We start from the raw sequence: 20,813 nt of genomic DNA, 5'->3' as shown, positions 1-20,813 counted from the left end.
CTCTGAAACCTTAGTAGCATTTCCATTCGATGAACCAAGGCCTATTTTTAGTTCCTGTTCCAGAGTCTGTCTTTTTCTGCAGACCAGGAACTATTAGAGTGGATAATGCCATACTGATCACTGCTCACTGATACTGATCACTGAGGCCCCTCATACATGACACCTCCTTAGCACCATCTAGAGACATATTCTCAGTGACCGCTTTTTCAAATTGTGTTTCTTGGTTTCCCATCCTCACATCTGAGCTTCTCCCTCTAAGAAATCAGAGAAAGGATGAAAGGATGGAATGAGTAGTGTAGAGGATTCGACAAGAAAATGACATGTTGTTGCTCTCTGAATTGTCACTTTAAAGCAATGTCACTTTGATGACTTGTTGCCCAGCTGTGTTGCTGGTTACACGGCATAACAGCTCTGAATGTACAATGTTGATTCAGCAACTACACCCTGAATTTAGAGCACATTATGCACATCACATGCTTAAATGTTGATGTTCTGGCCCTTCTTCTATCACCAGCTGAGGGCTTATGTGGGCATGTATTATGGAAATTTAAGCACATTTTGATTGACTTTGAACCCAGAGTTTTATTTGTACATATTTTTAATTTAATATTTATTATTCAATAATTCTGTAATATTTTGTTCTAATTATCTAACTGTTTGTTTGGTCTTTTGTGTTTTGTGGAGGTGAAGGCTCATATCCCATCTCTTTACTCTTTCATTAATCTGAGAATGTTTAAAGAATTGATATGTTCTTAAGGATGGCAGGCTCTGATTGACTCCTGGCAAGTTTAACATAGAAGAGAAAGTTCTTCCAGAGCTTCTGGCTTCTCATTATTTAAGTTTCCTCTCTCTCACCCACCACCTCAGCCGATTGCAGATGGGAAAATCCAAAACCAGCATCAGGGCATGTCAAACTCCGCACATGACGCAATAGTGTTCAGGAGGTTCCAGGTAGGAGGAGTTCAATTCAGACCCACTGGTATATTCAGTAAAGTAAAAATATGTCAAGCATCTTTGTGTTGTTACTTCTACTGACTGTGGATAAGTGTTAGATCAGAAAGCCAAAGGGTAAATAGATGACGATGATAAAATTTTGTGTGTCTTCCCAAGCCCTTGGCATCTCCTCCATGTTTATACAAGGCACATTTTAAAAAACATAAAAATGTCAACATTTTTAATTTAATAAACTACGGGAAGAAAGCCACAAACAATGACAAACCAAAATCTCCATGTATTTGGAACTTCTTTTTTCTTATTTATTACCAGTTCAGTATCTGTGCTTATGCATCTTCATGATAGCTTACTATATGCACTCACAGTCCACTTTATTAGGAACACCTGCAAACCTATACAACCATGTTGTATCCAATCAGCCGATCACATGGCAGCAGTGCAATGCATAAGATAAAATCATGATGGTAAAATCATAAAATCATGGGGGGAAAACGTGATCTCTGTGACTTTGACCATGGCTTGGTTGTTGGTGCCCGACAGGCTGGTTTGAGTATTTCAGAAACTGCTTATCTCTTAGAATTTTCCCAGACAAAAGTCTCTAGAGTTTATATAGAATGGTGCAAAAAACAAAAAACATCCAGTGAGTGGCATTTCTGCAGGTGGAAACACCTTGTTGATGAACGTCAGAGGTGAATGGACAAAATGTTTAGAGCAGACAGGAAGGCTACAGTAGCTCAAATAACAACCATGGTGAGGAGAAAAGCATCTCAGAATGCACAACATGTCAAACTTTGAGGAAAAACATCACCTGTTTTTTTTCTTCTGCCCAGTTTTGGTGAGCCGTTGCCTTCCTGTCAACTCAACCAGTCTGTCCATTCTCCTCTGACCTCTCTCATTATCAAGCATTTCTCCTCCATAGAACTGTTGCTCACCGGATATTTTTTGGTTTTCCCACCATTCTGTGAAACTCTGTAGTGCGTAGAGACTGTAGTGCATGAAAACCCCAGGAAATCAGCAGTTTCTGAATGAGCAGGTGTAAAGATGTTCGTATTAAAGTGGTCAGTGTGTGTGTACCCACAATTAATTCTAAAATTCCTGAGAACATAAGGGCATGACGAACATACAGTACTTGAAGTGATATAACAATGTTGAAATGCTTATCATCTGCAATTGTATATAAAAACTGACATTATAGTAATGTTTGTATTCAGAGTTGAAAACAATAAATCAATTAAATAAATTTTACAAATTTTACGTTGTACATAAAATGTCCATTTTGTTTTTTGAGTATATTTTGAATCCTCTGTGGCTTTTACATTTGGTTGCACATGTGTTTTATCAATGCTCCTGTCCTAATGAGCAGGAGTAGATTTTGATGGACTGGTCGCTTTCTCATAAACGTCATCATGAAGCAGTCTGTCAGCACTGACGACTTTGCGCAAGGACATTTTATCCGCATGCAGTTCTTTTGCAAGCTCCTACAGGAAACCTTAAACCAGAGGTATGCCCATAAGAAACTTAAATAGCGGCACTTGTGCAACACTTACGCTAATGTTCAGAGAATACCAGCTTATATTATAAATGTCTAAAGCCCTGAAGTACCTAAAGGGAACAATGTAGATTCCAGCTGGAGCTTACTGCTGAAGGAGACAGACACTGTTTCCCTCCAAGCTCACTTTATTGCAAAAGTAGTACGGTGACAGAACATTAGTACATCTTAAGTTCTCCCAGGATGAGTGTCCCAGAGGTATCTGTGTTGGCAGATTGTTACAGGAGGAGAGCAATTTTTCATGGCCCACGTTGAAGGCCCTCAGTGACCCATGACTTTATCTCAGTGGGAGCTCATTCAGCTGGACTGTGTGAGAGCACATAGTCACCACCGTCCTTCAGTGGGTGTTGTGGTACAGGGCAAGGGGCCAAGATATTAGCTGTCATAGTCATACCCACATATTGGATTGTGGACTTATAGTGTTTTAGGGTGACTCTTCCTGTCCATGAGGCAGTCCAGACTTAATGGAGGATCCTTGGAGTCCAGGAGCAGCAAGTGAAGCCAGAGAGGCAGCAACATTCAGAAGCTACACCCTGAAGCAGTTTCTTGAAAAGTTGTGTTTCTCAATCTGTTATTGTCTCGTCTCATATAACCAGGCAGCAGGAATAAAGCATGAGAGCAGAATTCTGGGAGTGTCAATAGGAAGGTTTACTGTCAGCCTCCTAAGAGTACCCCCAGGCAAATCTGAGGATGTCAGCCTCGTCTTGAGTGATTCTTGCCATAAACACTTGAGATTTATTATGGTAAAAGAGCATGAGACATGGGAGTTATGAGCTCTATGAACCTCTGGTCTTGCAACCAATAAATTGTAAGTAATAGAATAATAGAAAAATAAGTGATGTGGCTGTCACATAAGATATTTTATGCATGTACACATGGCTAAAAACTAGCTATGAGGACACAGCAGTCCAGATCTCCGTAGTTTCATAAGGTTTCTCCCAACATAGCATCTCCAGTTGTAAAATCCAATATGGAAACAGCGACCTCCTGATAACGTAGTGGCAGAATGTAGCCTACTATGGGGAAAAACTTTCCATTCCAAGACTACCCAATCAGCAGTATGCTGGCTCTCAACTGACCTCAGAGCTTTTGCCCATAGACTTAATTACCCATGTTTAGCTTTCAAAGCGCACTATGCTACCAGACTTTGACTTCTTGTTGTGAGATATGCCACGCACATCAGATAGCTATGATATAAATGTTTGAGTTTATTTGAGAACATATGATATACATGTGAGGGTTTGTGAGAGCATTTGGTGGTTTGTAAAATGCAAACTACTTATAATGTTGCTAGCCAAATCAGCTTGCTAGTTGCCGTAAAGTCTGATTGCAGCAAGATGTATGTATGTAATTAATGTATGCTTTTTTGGTAATTGGGATATGCAAGAGAGAAAAGGAGGATGATCGCACACACAAAGAATGAGAGAGATAACAGTATGAAATGAATCACATTTCTGTAATATGGACCTCATTAATATCTCGATACATCCCTGTGTGTGTACACAATATCTATTGCACAATACATTGAAAGTTACATATTCCACCTCATCTATAGTGCACCTCAGCAACTGTGCATACAGTCTTCCAGGTCTCGTTTTGCTCTTTATCCATCAGGAACTTGGTCTATAATTCATGGTAGCTAATGATTTCTACGATACGTAATGAATGAATGAACAAAAGAATGAATAAGCGTAGCTACAACCAGTCTGCCAGCAGAAGCTGCAGGAACTTGCATTAACCAGACCCAACTGTCAAATAAAAGCTAAACCCAATCATGGCTCTCATGACCCAATTCACTAGAGCACGTGGTTTGGGAGATGTTAAAACACATGTCTCTCATACCACTCATGCTGCGTTAAACTTTTGTGTGCGGTTGGCATCGTCTGTGCTTTCACTTCTCAACGGTTACACACAACCATTTACATGCATGTACTATATCTCCAGCCCAGTTCCACAATACCTGTCAGCAAAAATCTATCTTTGTCGTATTTGTTTTTTCACTGCTTTCATAACATTAAGACTTCCAGTCTAACATCATTCAATATTCACTCAACCACTAAGGCAAGGACGTTTGTAGGTTTTTTGGCCATACAGCTTTCCCACGAGAAACAGTAACATAAAAAAATACACGAAACATAAAAAAGGCTATGCCATGAGGAAGTACATTACTGAGAATAAGAAATATTGTTTAGGTTCTGCAGCTGGTGATAAAAGTTTATTTTGCTCAAGTGTACACGGGTATGATGTAATCACCTTTTTGACCAGTATTAGCCATTAAATTAATAACATATTTAACAAAGGTACTTTAACACGGAATGTTAGTGGGAACGTATATGTTCTTCAGTTATGTAGATCATTCTCCATAGGCACATGAAACCGTTGTATAACCCTCAAACTTTTATTAATATTTCAACCATTGATATTGATTTGCGACTTCCAGCGCAAAAGTTAGAATGCATGTATAAATCCCACATCCTGTATGTGCACAAACTTTTGCTCCATTATTACTTGGCCTTTTGTTATAAACTACTACATATTCAGGGCAGAGTCATGTGCCAGATGAAGTTAAGTGAGTTCTCAAACCTATGTGAACGTTCAAATAATTAATCCTAACAATCACATCCCCCCCTTCCACCCGAAAAGACACTGCACGATTCTTTGCTACTCACGTCTTGGCTGCTTTGTTATTCAGATAGAAGTCTGAGTTATGTGTGATGTGGAGAGAAGCCCTTACACTTATACCATGTAAAACCTCATCTTTGGCTGTCACTTCTTCAACATCCCTCAAAGGACACAAATGCTTCTTATTTTCCATTCATGCTCCTTATGTCCTCTCTGTGAGGATTTTGACAAAGTGGGCTAACTCCTCTAGCAGAGGAAAGAAAAAAAAAGGGCTGACAGAGCTGCCTGAAAAGAATTGGGGTTTGGGAAACAATGGCACGCCCTGTTGTGATTTTGTGATTCTTGACACCCACCGAACCCCAGACATTCCCCTCACAATAAGACGCCACTCCTTTTGTTTGACAAATCACGGCAGTGTCTGCAAATCGACTCTGGCAGCTTTGGAACGCAAGCCCTGAGACAACTTGACCAACATGGTCACCTCTCCTGCCAAAGAGAAAGGGAAGAAAGCAGACGAGGAAAGGGAGAAACAATTTAATTGCTGAAGGAATCTAGACAGTTTAGGGGTTGACGCGTATGAGAAATGTGTGGTTAACAAGACAAGGCGAGGCAAATGGGCTCCATCCAGCAAACTAATGGAACTGGGCTGTCTTGATCCTGACTGCGTGCACATGTGCAGGGAGCTCTGCAGGACACATCAGAAAGCTTAGCTAATTCTGAAATGAACAGTTCAAGGATCCAGTGAAGAGCGTTCTCAGAGCTCTGAACCCAGTGAACTGCATCTTTTTGCTTTCGGATGGGTTGAGATCACTTTTGGAGATTGTGTTGCATAGCGTTTGCTTGCAGTGAAATAGTAGGTTAGTTTGATCTATCTGCTCCCTGGGGACAGTTCTGAATGAATTATGCATAAAGCCCAGCTTTGACAGAGGATAGGACAGCATAAGAAGCACAGAGTAGAGCTGGCATCCAAAGTCATATGGTATTGACTCTATAAAGTAAAAGGAATACAACATTTGGTCATAAAACTTTTCATATTTGATTCATAAATACAGTAAAAGGCAGCCGCGGTTTGCTATGGCTATTTCATTGAGTTTACTGGAAGGGATGGGTATTGAGAGGGGAAAATGATTACTTGCTTTTGCTTTATCTTGGCAAATCATGTTCAAATAAAATGCGGTGAAAAAATCTGAGTCTGGCTAAAGCTGTGTGTTACACTTTGCACTTCACTGATGTCAGAGCGTCGATGAGTTCCAAAAGCCTGCAGGTGATTCGTTTATGACCTGACATCTAATGCGAGTTTGCAGTTTTATGAACAAAAGACTGTTGACATAAGCCTGCTCATTTCCTATACGAGAAGCTGTGTACCTAGACGTGTCAGTAGGAGCGCATGATTTACACCCGTTCGCCACTATTGGGTTTCACTTTGTTTAGTACCACACATTTCGCTTTTCCTCTCTTCTCATTCAGAATGCACTAAATGGCTAAAATCAACACAAAAGGAAACTCTGCATTCCCAAACATGCAGAGAAAGAGCTGATGATTGATGCTTCCTGTTATGTTTTGTCATAAAACTCTGTTTGTAGTGTAGCCAGACGGTATATGAAGCAATGAGAGAGACATACTTATAGCACAGTGAGCGGCAGAGAGACCACAAAGGTACATATGTCAAATTTACACAACTGCTTCTTGCTAAGTAAAAGGGGGTGGTATATGATATTTAATTTTTTTGTGTGATCCCAAGGCATATTAAATGGATTGTGGGCTTTGTCTATAGCTTTAGAAAAAAAACCACAAGCCCCTTACTAAGCTCAGCACCCTAAACTCCTCACCCATTTTCCCAGAGCCTAGCCTAGCAAACTTTCTCTTTTACAACAGGGTGATAACATTTTGAGTTCGGATTACCTCATAGTTCTTGACAAGTGCCCTTTCATTAATAGTGACCGCTTAGTAACCATCAGCCGACTTTTATTGCATGGCTGATGGCTTATATGCATATTCACATAAAAAAATATAGATATTTAAGAAAATCAGGCTGGGTTTACTGACAACTGATGTAAAAGGCAGAGCTGAATATGGATTATTTAACACAACAGACACCTCCTCAATCTCTTAAAGTGGTGTCGGAGAGAACGGCCTTGAAACCTGATAATAATGTGTATGTAAGGCTAACTTGTATGATTTTTTTTTTTTTTTTTTTTTGCAACAGTGCAAATATTGACTTTCCCATCTGCTAACTTCACTGGCCTATTACTGGCTGTCTCTAACAAAAGAAAAGTGGATCTATCAAATAATAATGATCACTTGGCAAGCACTTTGTAATAGGGATATTGGCCAAGTGTGGAAAAAGACTCACCAGAAAAAATGTATTTGTGTGTATTTGCCACATATTCTAGATCCTGGCTTTGTTGTCCTCTCAGAGCAGAGGCTGGCTTGAGGGGTTCAGGAGCAGGGCAGTGTTGTGTGTGCTGGCCTTCGCTGCTCTGATGGATGGGGAGCACTAAATGTGTCTGGCCCTGGAGCAGGGGGCTCGTAGCCCAGCCTACAGGGAACTGGGAAATATGACCGAGCTGTCAGAGAGAGAATATTATAACCTTGCTCACTCTAAACAATACAAGCATGCTTGTGCCTACAACCTAACCACTGGGCCGTGTCCTGCTGAATGACAAACAAATGACTTTCTCATGGTTTCTCATTTTTCATGGTACCTGCATTTTCTCACACACCTGCTAGTGCTGTAGGTTAAGGTTGGTTAAGAGTCAGTGGTCTTAGCAGAGGCTGCATGTGGATGCCAGTCAGTCCCAGGCTTTGGGCAGCAGAGGTCCTCTCCTCAGGGGGAAGATATCAGTGTGCTGTGGTTGGCTGACAGCTCTGAGGGCCCTTATTGAAAAATCAATGTCCATTTGTGCGTCCAGCTCACCTGGCCGCCTGCCAGCTCGCCTGAAGTCACATAATGAAGCCTGATCCCGTTACCCGATTCCTCATTGGCTGTGTCAAAGTGACTTTGTGGCTGAAGTCATCCCTTTAGTTTCTCCTCTACTTTGCATCTTCTCTGGGGCTCAGATGTTTTTGCTGAGCATGGAGTGTGATCTCAACTGTTTTAACGCTGTCTGTGGGACTGAGCACTTGCTCCATCATCTCAGTGCTGACTGATATGTCATGCAGTCAGAACCAGTCAGGCTTTGCCACAGTCGGTTAAGAGTAACGAAGGCTGGAGATTCTTGACACACTTTTTCAGGACAGTCATCCATTTCTGTTCATCATTTTTCTCCCTTTCTCATTCTCTCGCTTATCTTCAATCCAGAAAGAGCACAGTCATATAATCATATAAGCTTCTGTATATCTTATTTCAAGGCGGTGAACCCACACATGACTTATGTGGAAAGTCTCTGCATGCTCTCAATGACTCAAACGTAGTGCAGCGTGATATTAATTTTTTTCCCTCATCTATTACCGTTTATGGAACTTTTCTAGAAGTTCTTTGGAGCATCCCTGTAGAGCCCTGCATTGGGATGAGATCACCAAAACCAAAGGTTATTGTGAATGACAGTGGCGTTGAACCAATCATGATGCTGGTTTTGATACTGAGTGAGAATGATTATTTCCAGCAGCATTCATTAAGATGCCTACAGTGAAGGCCACAGAGCTGATCACCCTAACTACAGACCCAAGTTAGTAGCAGAACAAGGAGCATACTGTAAGTTTCCATAGAGAAAAATCACATTCATCTCATGTATGATCATAAGTTGTTCCACACGTGATTATATGAATAAAATGTGATCATGTATATAAAAAAAGTGTGACAGTACATTTGACCAAATTATTCCCTGGAATTGCATGTGAACTCAAACGCATGATGTCATGCGAACAAAATATGATCATATGTGGAAAAAGAATTATTCATGTGAGAAATTCACATGGGATGCCATACATGAGAAAAATGAACACATGAAAACAAATGGAACATGAATAAAATCACATGTGAAAATAAAGACAATGCATTACGTGTGAAAATGTGTGAAACAACATGGGTTATGTGTGAGACCTAACGAGTCTAAAAACCATGTGTCAGTTTCACACGTGAATAATCACATGACCAAGTCCATCTAACTTTCCTGTAAAGGTTCTTAGGTTTCCAGTTTCTCACTGTAGAGGCCAGCTGCAGGTTTACTTTTGGTTTTCATTCAGATATGCATGACATTTCTTTAAGCCCACTTCCCAGTTGTCCAGCCTTTGGTGGACATCATCTCCTCTCCTCTCCTTTTTGTTCATTTCCTCTTCTCTCCTCTGTTCTTCTTTCCTTTCCTTTCCTCTCCTTTCCTCTCCTCGTCTCCTCTCCTTTTCCTCTCCTCTCCTCTCTTCTCTTCTTTTTTCCTCTCCTCTCCTCTCCTTTTCTTACCTTTCTTCTCCTCTCCTTTTCTTTCCTCTCCTCTCCTCCCCTCTCCTCTTTTCTTTTCTCTTCTCTTTTCCTCTGTTCTCCTCTCCTCTCTTTTGCTCTCTTCTCCTCTCCTCTCCTCTCCTCTATTCTTCTTTTTTCTCTCCTCTCCTCTCCTCTCCTCTCTTCTCCTCTCCTCTCCTCTCCTCTCCTCTGCGTTCCTCTCCTCTCCTCTCAGGCCACTGTGTATAATGCAATTTGGTTGATTAAACGAAAACATTAAAGCACTACCTTATTGAATTTGACAGCACGTACAGAGCTAGGTCTTGCTGGGCACTCTCTTTTATTGGCTGGGCAAAAAAGGATCACGTCATCCTCATTCACAGCCTTCCCCCCCCCCCCCCACACACACACACACTTACCCCCCACCTCCGTGCACCCTGTTCCACCAGCAGCCCCAGACAACCCTTGGCAAAGAGGACACCTGTCAGGACAGAGATTTGTTTAGACATCCCCCACCCAGCCGCCCAGCTCATAGCTCTCTTCCTGGCACGACTAAAGCTAACCTTGAGGCCTGCCAGAACTGGATGTAGATGAACCTCCTCCCGGAAGAATCAGAAGGATGAGTCTTTTTATTTATACCAATAAACATGGCAATGGCAGATTAATCTAATGAGAGGGTTAGGAGGGAGCCACCTCAGCCTCTGCCTTCTGCGCGATGACTCACTCGTAGTTTTAAATGAGTCTAGAGCCACCAAATATGGGGACAGGGAGCCGAGGCAGCAGTGTTCTGAATACTAAACATCTGTCAATCTTGCACATCATCCTTGAAGTACACTCACTGTCCTCTGGGCTTATTTGGACAGTCTTACATAGTGTCTGGAGTGTGACTACCATTAGTGATAACCATATTTGGAGATGCAGCACAAAAAGTAATGTGACGTAATATAGACTGTGCTTGCACTCAAATCAGCGAAAGCCATAGTGGAATATGATGAATATCATTCTACTGCATAATAAATGAAGTCCTACATCACTAGTCTGATGCAAAGTCTGACTGCATTCTGCTAATAATTAGAAATGTATTTTGCAATGAGGTAATGCTGTACTTTAGTCAGACAGGTAAACAATCTAGATTTATAAGATTAGACAAGAGGACTTTTTTGCATTGCATTTACGGAAATATGTCAGTGAATATAGCTGCTTCATAGGATCTGAACAAGTTACAATTAATCATACCACAGTGCTACTGAAGTCTCATGTTTGATCAGAAGATGTTAGCTAATTTTATATAACAGCAGCTCGGACAATAGTTCTGGCTGTAATGCAAACCACAACTTGTTGATATGGAGAAGTTTTCTGTAAGGAGGATTTTATTTAACATTTATGGAAGGAGTCTCTAGTGTCAGTGCTTTGTAACAGTTAAAGTTTTCCTAAGTTTTCTGCCACAGGAAAGTCTTCAGGACCGATCACTTTGTGCTTTCTGTTTACTCAGTAACGTGACAAGTTGTGTTTTTTGTGCTATTAACTCCAAGAGCGAGAGAAAAAGAGAGGCTGGTAAGGGAATGACTGTTTATATCTGTTATAACATAAGCAATAACAGGAACTAACTTGTTTTGTGGATATTCCATAACATTAAATGGAACTAGAAACATAACACATCATTCATTAATTATTAAAATTGTAATCGTTGGCAAATCGCTTTTGTCGGAAAGGAATAAAACACTTTGGCACATGCTTTTATAGAAAAATAATAAACTTTGTGGTGGTAACAGTAAATATGTATTGCGCTGGGGCATATCACGCCATCCCATTGTGGATTATTTTCCTATAACGGCACTCTGAGTCATGTTTTATTCCTTACATAACATTACCCCTGTGACCTACATCAATTGGACAGACAGCGTTAAATCTCCTTCCTGACTGGGTCATTGAATATATTTCTGGGTCCTGTTAGAACATTGCAGTGCACACACTCAAACTGTACCAACGTCAAAAAGATTTGTGTGGCAAAGCATCCTCAGCTGTTTTTCACCAGCTCCAGATGTTCTTTGTTGACTGTTCAGATGGATCAAAACCAGTGGGCACTGCATCTTCACTCTTTAGCTTGTCCATGATGTAAGCCTGAAGCCATCCACCTGAAGTCCCTTATATATTCTTTTTGTTTGAATATATCCCTTTCTCCTTCTCTCAGACTCACATTACAGTTGTGTGCCCACACTTCTGTCTCTCTCTCTTTCTCTCTATCGCTCTTTATCAGTAATTATAGTCAGGTACAGAAAATTGAGTCCAAGGTGAATAGCAGCACGGTACATCAGGTCTCTGTGTGGCTGAGAAACCTGAGAGCAGCTCAGATACGATAGCTCACCAGTGATTCCCGCAAGCAGCCTCCTCTGCTATATGCACACATCGCTGGGGGCTGGGCAGCATGAGTCTTGTCAACACTGCTGTTAAACTGACCATGACAAGGCAACAAAGCTGCTAACATAGCATTCAAGCCTGAGGTATGCACACTAAAAGCACCATTACATTGACGATAAAAGGTGAGAAGAACATCTTAGTCTGGAAGGATGCTAACCTTGAAGGACCATCAGTATAGATAAATAATTCAACCCCTTTTTATGTTGGTCTCTTGATGGTTCAAGGTTGGAAAATAACGCTCTAAGAAAAAAGTGCATTGACCACCATCCTACGAGTGATCCTAAATAAAGCTAGGGCACTTATCTGACATAAGAGGTCAGTGCCTTTGGGTTACACAAGCCTCCACTTTGCTTCGAAATCAATAAGGGAAACAAGAAACGCAAAATAATGCAACGTCTAAGCATTGAGATTGTTTTACTTGCTTGATTTAGGCTTTAGTAAAGAAAATAGTATTAAATTTAAGTGTATCGTGCCATGAAATAAGATCACACAGTGCATACCGTGGCCACACGCCACCATATTTTAGATCTAATGCTACCACCCTGTGGTGTGAATGTGAATTACAGTGATTAACTAATTAAGTAATATGCTAAAAATAATAATAATAATAATAAAATAAATAAATAAATAAAAGTCTGAAGTCTGTGACTGCTATTCAAAGTGCTGTTGTGCTGAAGAAATCACTGAATAAATCGAATAGTGGACATCTACAGCATACACACACCTGAATGAACTCGACAGCAGATTGTCTGAGCCAACCAAAATCTGTGTGGGAATGTCATTTAACATGCATGTAACAAAAGAAATCATAAAGCTGCTTTCACTGGCTTAATGCTTCATATCACAGCCAAACTGTTATCGCTAGAATGGCAGTTATCAGCCATGTCTTTCTTAACCTAGCTAATCAGCACATTTACATTTACGGCATTTGGCAGACACCCTTATCCAGAGCGACTTACAATTATCTCATTTATACAACTGAGCAGTTGAGGGTTAAGGGCCTTGCTCAAGGGCACAGCAGTGGCAGCCTGGTGGTGCTGGGATTTGAACTCTCAACCTTCCGATCAGGAGTCCAACGTCTTAACCACTGAGCTACCACTTCCCACCACTCCCTGTGGCTATGTTAGGTTCTTCTAGGTTTTCCAGTACTCTCCAACCTCCCAAAAACATGCCAGTATGTGGAATGGCTATGCTAAATTGCTCCAGGTGTGAACAGGTCTGCATTCCCTCCTCACACCCAGAGTTCCCAGGATAGGCTCTGGATCCATCACATGCCTTACAAGGACAAAGTACTTACTGAACATGAAGACATGAATAATCAGCCCTGAAACACTGGTATGTGTCTTCTTTATGTGCTTCAGTATTCAGTATTCAGGTCTACAATTCTGCTGTACAGTGAAGTGTACTCAGTGCAGTGAGATTAATGGCAAATAGACCGGAATCTTTTATCTAGCTCAGACATCAAGTTTACATCCCACAGCTAAATGATAACTTAATGTTATTATTGTATTTCAGTATCACTGCTTAATTTCCCTCTTGGCATGTTTCAGAGACCTGTTTAATATATTTAAAATATGTATGCTTTTTCAATTGTCATGTCTGGTATGACTAAATATATCTTCAGTAACTGTGAAGTTGCAGGTTCTAAGATTTTATATTTTATAGGACTTTATATTATACAATGTTTCACCTACAATGACTTACAATTTGGCCTAGAATTGGGTCAGTTGTAGTGTGCTATACTTTATAGTGACATTTTCAGGATGTTACCTAAGTGCTTTATGATGATAGGACTTGCAGCACTTGAAGCCGATTTCCAATCAGTCTTCTACAGGAAGCTTTAAACAAGAAAACTGAGCAGTGCATATTTGTAATCCACACAGGGCTGTTTAAAATACTTTATGATGACAAATGCTCCAAGGTAATAGAGTGGAACAGTAATTGTGAAACTGCATGCAGCTGGGTGCTAATGTAAAATGCAGCCTTGCATAGATCCAGTTTGGCAAAATAGCTGTAAGGATTTCATTTGCATTAGATTAAGACAATTGCGTAATGTAAATAAGCTTTCCTAATGTTCAGGAGGCATACTAAAAATACCCTGATCTAAAGACAGCAAAACGAGACCGAGCTAAGGTCAGGACCCTGAAGCTATCGCTGGGTAGTGCTCTCCAGATGGATCAATACGACTGGAAACTTTCCACAGTCTAGTAAGTATACTTTAGTGCTCAGGCATAAATCAGGTAAAGGAGCAAAGCCTTGGGAGTTCACAGAGCTTAACATCAGCTACAGATATTCATGTGCTGTTGAAGGAGGTCTCTTGGGTAGCCCGGATAAAACTATGCAGCTTCCCAAGCAGAGCGTTTATTATGTCGGTCGAGCTTCAGCATAAGGAGCTTGAAATACACAATTGTAACAATCACAATGCATTATAAATAACTCCTGCATTATTTCTGCTTTGAAAGTGAGTGAGGCATGAGGTTAAATCAGGTTATAGTAAACATCTCCTGCTGCATGGATAAACTCTTGCTACAACTCGGTAAACAAAATGTGAAATTGTTTTATTTTACCTTACAGTGCAATCTATAATAGTCAAGGTGAAATTACCTAATTATACCACGCAAGCCATTGTGTAAGCCAGGTAAATAGTAGAGAAGAAAATTGCAGTTAATAGCCTTTTGTGTAATCATCTATTATTTATTTTTCACATAGCTATGGTTTATCCATTGTTTGAAAATGTGATTTTTTTGTGTGTTTGTTTCAATGTTTAGATACAGAGACTGATGATTGGCATGTAGTGACCGTGTGCCATACACTATCAAATATAATTTCCTAGACTGACGGTGCCAGTGTCCAGTCTCAGTGGACCAATACGGCTGTCTGCAATCCTGGACCCATAGAAAAGCCACATAGCAATTCCAAGCTTCTGTATAGAAACTGCAGCACCAGCCAGAGTTAATTACAAGTTTTTAAGAAGTTTAAAGTTTGATGAGTCATGGCAGTATATGGTATAATAACGTTTACTCTTTATGCTAATTCTAAATCGACCTTGATAGTGATAGGAAACTCATCTCATATAAAGAATTAGAACAAGGGTAATATGGTTGAATTTTATTTAATTTCACACTTGTCACACAAGCAGAGCTGTGTCTAGCTATAGGCTAGAAATATAATAGATGGGAACACATGGTTGTTATTATTTTTCATATTTTTGCAGGGGGTCAGCTAGTGGTCTGCAACTTAAGTATGAGTATGATGATATGATTAGGGTGGCTCGGCCCAAGCAAGGTTCAGAAACAGCCCTCAAGGTTACCTTACCTTTCATAACTTTTTATCTGATAGTTTTAGATAGGATGCCTGTAATAGACTTATTTTTAGACATTCTTAATGTGTAGCATGTGTAGAAGTACAACTGATAGTTTGACTGAAATAAGTTTTTTATATATATATTATTGAGCATCAGTTTTTTTTTTATATATATTGCAGTATTAATACAGCACAACCACTTAATAAAGGGCAGCTTAAGTCAGCAGATGCCAAAACAGTTTTAAGGCTAGCATTCTCTGACAGGACGTTATGAGTCTACTCAATAGGATTGGTGGTGTCAGTCATCTAAGCCAGTATAGCTGCTGTGTCAAATACACTAATACCAGCATCACACACACTACCAAGTCATTGCTGTGTCATTGCTGCACTGGAGAATGGATTGCTATCCAAGTAATATCTTGTTGGCAGTGCTCCTGTGTTGGTCTGTTTCGACTGAATGACAGGCTGAGAAACAGATGGACTACAGACAGACAGTGGACCTACAACGTGACCTATATGGCAGATGAACTGGATGAAAAGGCCAGTGAGTGCCGGCACAAGGTAGGTGTACATAATAAAGTGGCAACTTGAGTATGTAAGTCTGTGAAGAAATAACAACAGCATGTTTTATTCATTTTGTACATTAAAGAGCATACATTGTGTTTATTAAAGTTAACAAAACACAAGTAGTGTTTACATTCATTTCTTCATTCTGTGATCGTAGGTGATGACAATATTCAGTAAATAGGTCATTAGAAGCATGCAAGTTGTATTTAAATGACTTAGTTTTGCAGATTTTATCATGCTTTAAATGATATTTCATATGACTCAGTTAGTTGAGAAGAAACACACTCACATGTAAAGAAAAATCCCTCACAGTAACCAAACACATTTAGCAGCTGTTTATTTCCCTTAAAGTTACTGAGGAAGCTTTAGGCTTTAAGTGTGTACATTTCTGCATGGACCATATTTGCTAAGAAATACAGCATTTGCATATAAGTTTAGATCAAGGCAAGACATAAGCAGCAAACTTTATCGTCATAACTTTTCAGCACATCTGTGATACTTTGCGGAGTGTAGTGTTCATCTGGATTTAGGGTTCTGGTTTGTTACTCGATTTCCGTCCAAACCTAGCCCTTATTTGCACAGATTTTTGGAAATGCACATTTCCTGATGAATGAATTAAGGCTGGAAATATTTACATTTAACTGCATTATCTAAAGAAGTAAAGCAGTAAGAGCTGAGAAGGATTGTCAGGACAGCAGCAGCAAAAGTGTGATCTGATTCATGTCAGTTTTTATGGGTAGAGCCCAAACATTATAACCAGCCTTTAAACATCTCACCAGCACAACAAAAGGTTAGTTACACGGGTACAAGGGGAAAAAATAGAACGCTAATAATCCTTTTAAAAGTGCTAACTTTAAGACAATATATAGTTGAACAATATCTTTAGTATAAGCCAATAAAAAAAATTATTTAAAAACAAAAAAACTACAGACTATTACAGGACCATTAAATGTGTGACTAATAGCACTTTTCCACTGGACACTTCGGTATTAGACAGTACGATAACAATATTTTTCCATGATTTTCATTGCTATACACTGCAAATTTTTGTGGACATATTTACTAATTTTAAGCTTAAAACTTTCTTATTCTATTGGTGGATAATTTTGCTTTCTTTTAAAAATGAACACACAAAATAAGCTAAATTATCTGTCAGTAGAATAATTGCTTGAAATGACTAAAACACATCTAGAAATAGGTTTAATAATCTTAATCTAATAAAGATAAATATTAGTTGAATTTGGCTAAATCAAGATGTTTTTGTTGCTAAAACATAGATTTTGCAGTGTACCGTAACTATAGTGTAAAAAAGTTATGTGAAAATATCTTCAATATAGTTAAATTCATCTATTTCCTATTATATGATTACAATAAACTAAATATAAGATTATTAAACCTATTTCTAGGCATTATTTCAATTTTTAAATTCTCTTATTCTATTGGCAGCTGATTTTGCTTCTTTCTAGAAATAAATGCTTAAAATTAGCAAAATTATCTGCCAATAGGACAAGGCTTCAAATGAGTAATAAAAGGCTAGAAATAGGTTTAATAATCTTATATTTGGGTTATTGTAATCTTATAATAGGAAATATTAGACAGATATTTTCATCTTTTTGCAGTATAAATGCCCATGATGAATTTGGTTACACTTCATACAAGGGTAAACAGGGTCATACCAGTGGAGCTATAAATAATGCAGATTGATTAGTCAATCGGATTCGCCACAGAATCATCGTGGTCATCACACGAATCAGAAAACCACCATTAAATAAAAAAACACTAGCTACCTAGAATCACCTTTTACCAGACAGTAAGGCACAGCAATTTTCAGTAGTAGTGTCTGATAATTATTTCATCAAGTACAACAGAAAAGTGTATAAGCCCTCATCAGTGTGTGTGTATGGAAAAGTTGCTGTGGTACTGTTGCTACTGTTAGTGTTGCATAGGAAATGATGTTGCCACCCCACAACCCTCAGAGAACTGCTTTCAAATAAACTGTTTTGTGAGGAGAAACTGGCACGGTGCTTTACCAAGGCAAGGCTAGCTCTAGATTTGGATCAGTAGGAGTTACGAGGCTTGCTGTAAAACAGTGTCCAGTGGAAAAGACCTATCAACAACACACTTTTTGGGTATGTTGTAAAGTCTAATTTCGGCACATGTTTACAAAGAGAAATAAAAAAAAATTAGCTTAGATTACCACCAGAGTCTTCCTCAACAAAATTGTGTGCTGATGACTGAGCAGAGCTTGATTTTGTTCTCAAATTAGTCGAGCCGTACAGCTTCGCTGAGTGCTTGGAATATGAGAAGGCCTTTCTCCTGTACATCTCCCCTTTCCACATTGAAATCATCAACAGAGTAGAAAGCACTACCCCACCTAACGTGAGAAGGCAAAGCCCGGCAATGACACACCGATCCAGGTGCGCCCCGAGCCTGGCACTCTCACTTTCGAGTCTCTCCATCTCTCGCGCCGAGACGGTGTCTGGGTTTACTCCTGAGTCACGAGGGACAGAGTAAGATATGATTACTAAAGTTATTCCTGTCACTAGGAAGGTGACGGCACTGATAAATCCATAATCTACTGGCTTTCCTGAGCTCTCAGACGTCAGGTCGGACATTAGGGAAAATTCAAGGCGGTTCTCGTTTGGGGAATCAGGGCAAGGCGTCCCATCATGGAGGCTTTTCTCGCTTATATCTGGAGTGGCCAGTCTCAGATTCACATTTTCATCAACGTAAGTGAAAGAGGTCTCCAGCTCCTCGTCACAACACACCCTGACCTTCTCATGATGAAAGTGCTTGCCCGATAGTCCTTTGCTGGGGGTCATCTTTGGTGCTGAATGACGCTGAGCCTCTGTGACAACCACTTTCCCATGTGAACTGCTTTCATGTTCCCCGGGGGTCGTTTCTTCAGCCGGACCATCTGTCCCATGAACTTGAACAGGTCGGACCCAATCAGGGGCATCCAGTGCATCGTCTCGCCCTCTCTCTTTATCTATGTAAAGCAGCTCCACGGAGGCCATTGGATTCTCGCTGCCAGATCACTCCATCAAGACAGCCGCATCAACACCTATCAACACAGATCATCAGTGTGGGGTTGGAGAAGCAGATCCGGTGAGATCTGAAGTCTTCCACTGCTGCTACTCTTACAGTTTACTGGAAACACTATCAACACAGAAATGTGTCACAGATGTGAAAACACCATGCACAGTCCTGTTTTTGAAACAGCAGCTATCACTACAGCTTTAACCCTCCTTGCTTTGCTGAAAGTTGATCAGGTTTCATTGCCTGACCTTATGAAAGGGTATGACATCCGAGTGAACAGTGAACTGATTAGTTTAGAGTATTATAATTCTGTAAAGAAGGAAGTTCATGCAAACCACAGCAAGATTCAAGGCTCTTTAAAAACGCATGGACTGTAGCAAGAGAGAGGCTCAGGCTCCATTTCTGCAGAGTAACATGAAGATTTAAATGCACTAAAGGCGTTTTATACAATGGAGAATACATGAAGCTACATAAAGCTGATCAGTGAAAACAGTTACCTGAATGTCGCGTCAGATAATAAACCAGTAATTACAGCCTGTATATGAAGGCTTATTAAATTCAGACTGCTAGAATGGCTTCCAGTGGAGAAGCCAGGTCCTCAGTATGCATTGCACGTAGGCTACAGAGGTAAAATGCCATACTGCGTTTGATAAAGAGATGGAATACTTGCTCAGGAAATCCTTTGTGCGTAGTTAAACGTGGTCGCATCCCGGCACGTCTCAGCCGCGCGCAGTCTCCAGTTCCGCAAGGACGCCGCCACTTACCGGAACATTTCACATCAGGACTGAATATAACGCAGTCTGATTGGTTACCCAGGCTGTTAACGCTTGCCTGTCAAAATAAAGGCCCGCCCATCACCTTTTATGACTGCCCACAGCCTTCAAATCAACCGTTTAGTCTAGCAATCCTTTACCGACACCTCGATTTCTCTAATCACACCCTGCATAGCTGTGATTCACAGAGGAAGAGGAAGAGGAGAAGGAGGAAGAAGAAGAGGAGGAAGAGGAAGAAGAGGAAGAGGAGAAGGAGGAAGAGGAGGAGGAGGAACAGGAGAAGGAGGAGGAAAAGGGGGAAGAGAAGGAGGAAGAGGAAGAGGAGGAGGAGGAAGAGGAGGAGGAGGAACAGGAGAAGGAGGAGGAAAAGGGGGAAGAGAAGGAGGAGGAGGAAGAGAAGGAGGAAGAGGAAGAGGAGGAGGAGGAAGAGGAGGAGGAGGGTTGTATCGACAGCATAATACGAGAGAAATGATGCTACACGTGCATATACAGACAAATTAGTGGCTCTGTTATGTTGTGAGAGGCATTTTCCTGGCATCAATACAAATTCATTCTCACTCATTATCTTTATCCTATGATGAAACGTCTCTATCCTGATGGGAGTGCTCTCTTCCAGGATGATAATGCCCCCATGTGCAGATCATGAGCCCTCACTGAATGGTTTGATGAGGGGGTGTCCATATCTGGAAAGTCTGATCCAGAAAGTGCTGGTGTGGGTGCATGTTTTCGTTCCAACCAATCAGAAGCCACACCTGAGTCTACTGAAAGAGACAAGATTGACTGATTAAACAGGTGGACTCAGGTGCGGCTCCTGCTTGACTGGAATGAAAATCTGCATCCACACCAGCCTTTTGTGGATAAGATTGGACACTCCTGGTTTGATGAATATGAAATGATGTAAATCGTATGCTATGGACTTCACACTCACCTGCTCTATGGGAGGTGTTGGAGCGACGTGTTATGTAGTGCTCTCTACCACAATCATCAGCTGAGGAAATATCATGCTGGTCGTCCATCCGGTACAGTTCCAGAGACCTGTAGGATCCATGCCAAGGTGCACTGAAGCTCTTCTGCTGGCTTGTGGTGGCCCAACACCTTACTAAGACATGTTATGGTTTTTATTATTCCTTTAATTTGTCACCCATCAGTAGGTGTGATCCAGATCCATTTTCTTGTTCATTAAACACGAAAATCTGTACACACTAGATAGCCA

General features: G+C 40.5%; 1 protein-coding gene across 2 annotated transcripts; it reads right to left on the bottom strand.

Annotated features, from left to right (window-relative positions):
• Positions 1 to 15,430: 15,430 nt before the first annotated feature.
• Positions 15,431 to 19,850, bottom strand: LOC113526406 (transmembrane protein 74). Of its 2 annotated transcripts, none has more exons than XM_034298519.2 (2): positions 19,325 to 19,850; positions 15,431 to 18,852 (listed from the first exon to the last, which is right to left on the bottom strand). In XM_034298519.2, exon 2 carries the CDS (start codon positions 18,803 to 18,805, stop codon positions 17,972 to 17,974), a length of 834 nt encoding a protein of 277 aa, XP_034154410.1. In that variant the 5' UTR covers positions 18,806 to 18,852; positions 19,325 to 19,850; the 3' UTR covers positions 15,431 to 17,971. The 2 variants fall into 2 exon arrangements, with proteins under 2 accessions (XP_034154410.1, XP_026769203.1); XM_026913402.3 differs by having other exon boundaries at positions 19,494 to 19,850.
• Positions 19,851 to 20,813: the final 963 nt, after the last annotated feature.

This window comes from Pangasianodon hypophthalmus, chromosome 1 (assembly GCF_027358585.1).
Source record: "Pangasianodon hypophthalmus isolate fPanHyp1 chromosome 1, fPanHyp1.pri, whole genome shotgun sequence".
In the NCBI taxonomy this organism is placed as follows: Eukaryota; Metazoa; Chordata; class Actinopteri; order Siluriformes; family Pangasiidae; genus Pangasianodon; species Pangasianodon hypophthalmus.
This window is presented reverse-complemented; position numbering and strand designations above follow the sequence as displayed.

Coding starts and splice junctions, on each gene's coding strand:
- LOC113526406 (XM_034298519.2), bottom strand. CDS start 18,805: ATGGCCTCCGTGGAGCTGCTTTACATAGATAAAGAGAGAGGGCGAGAC.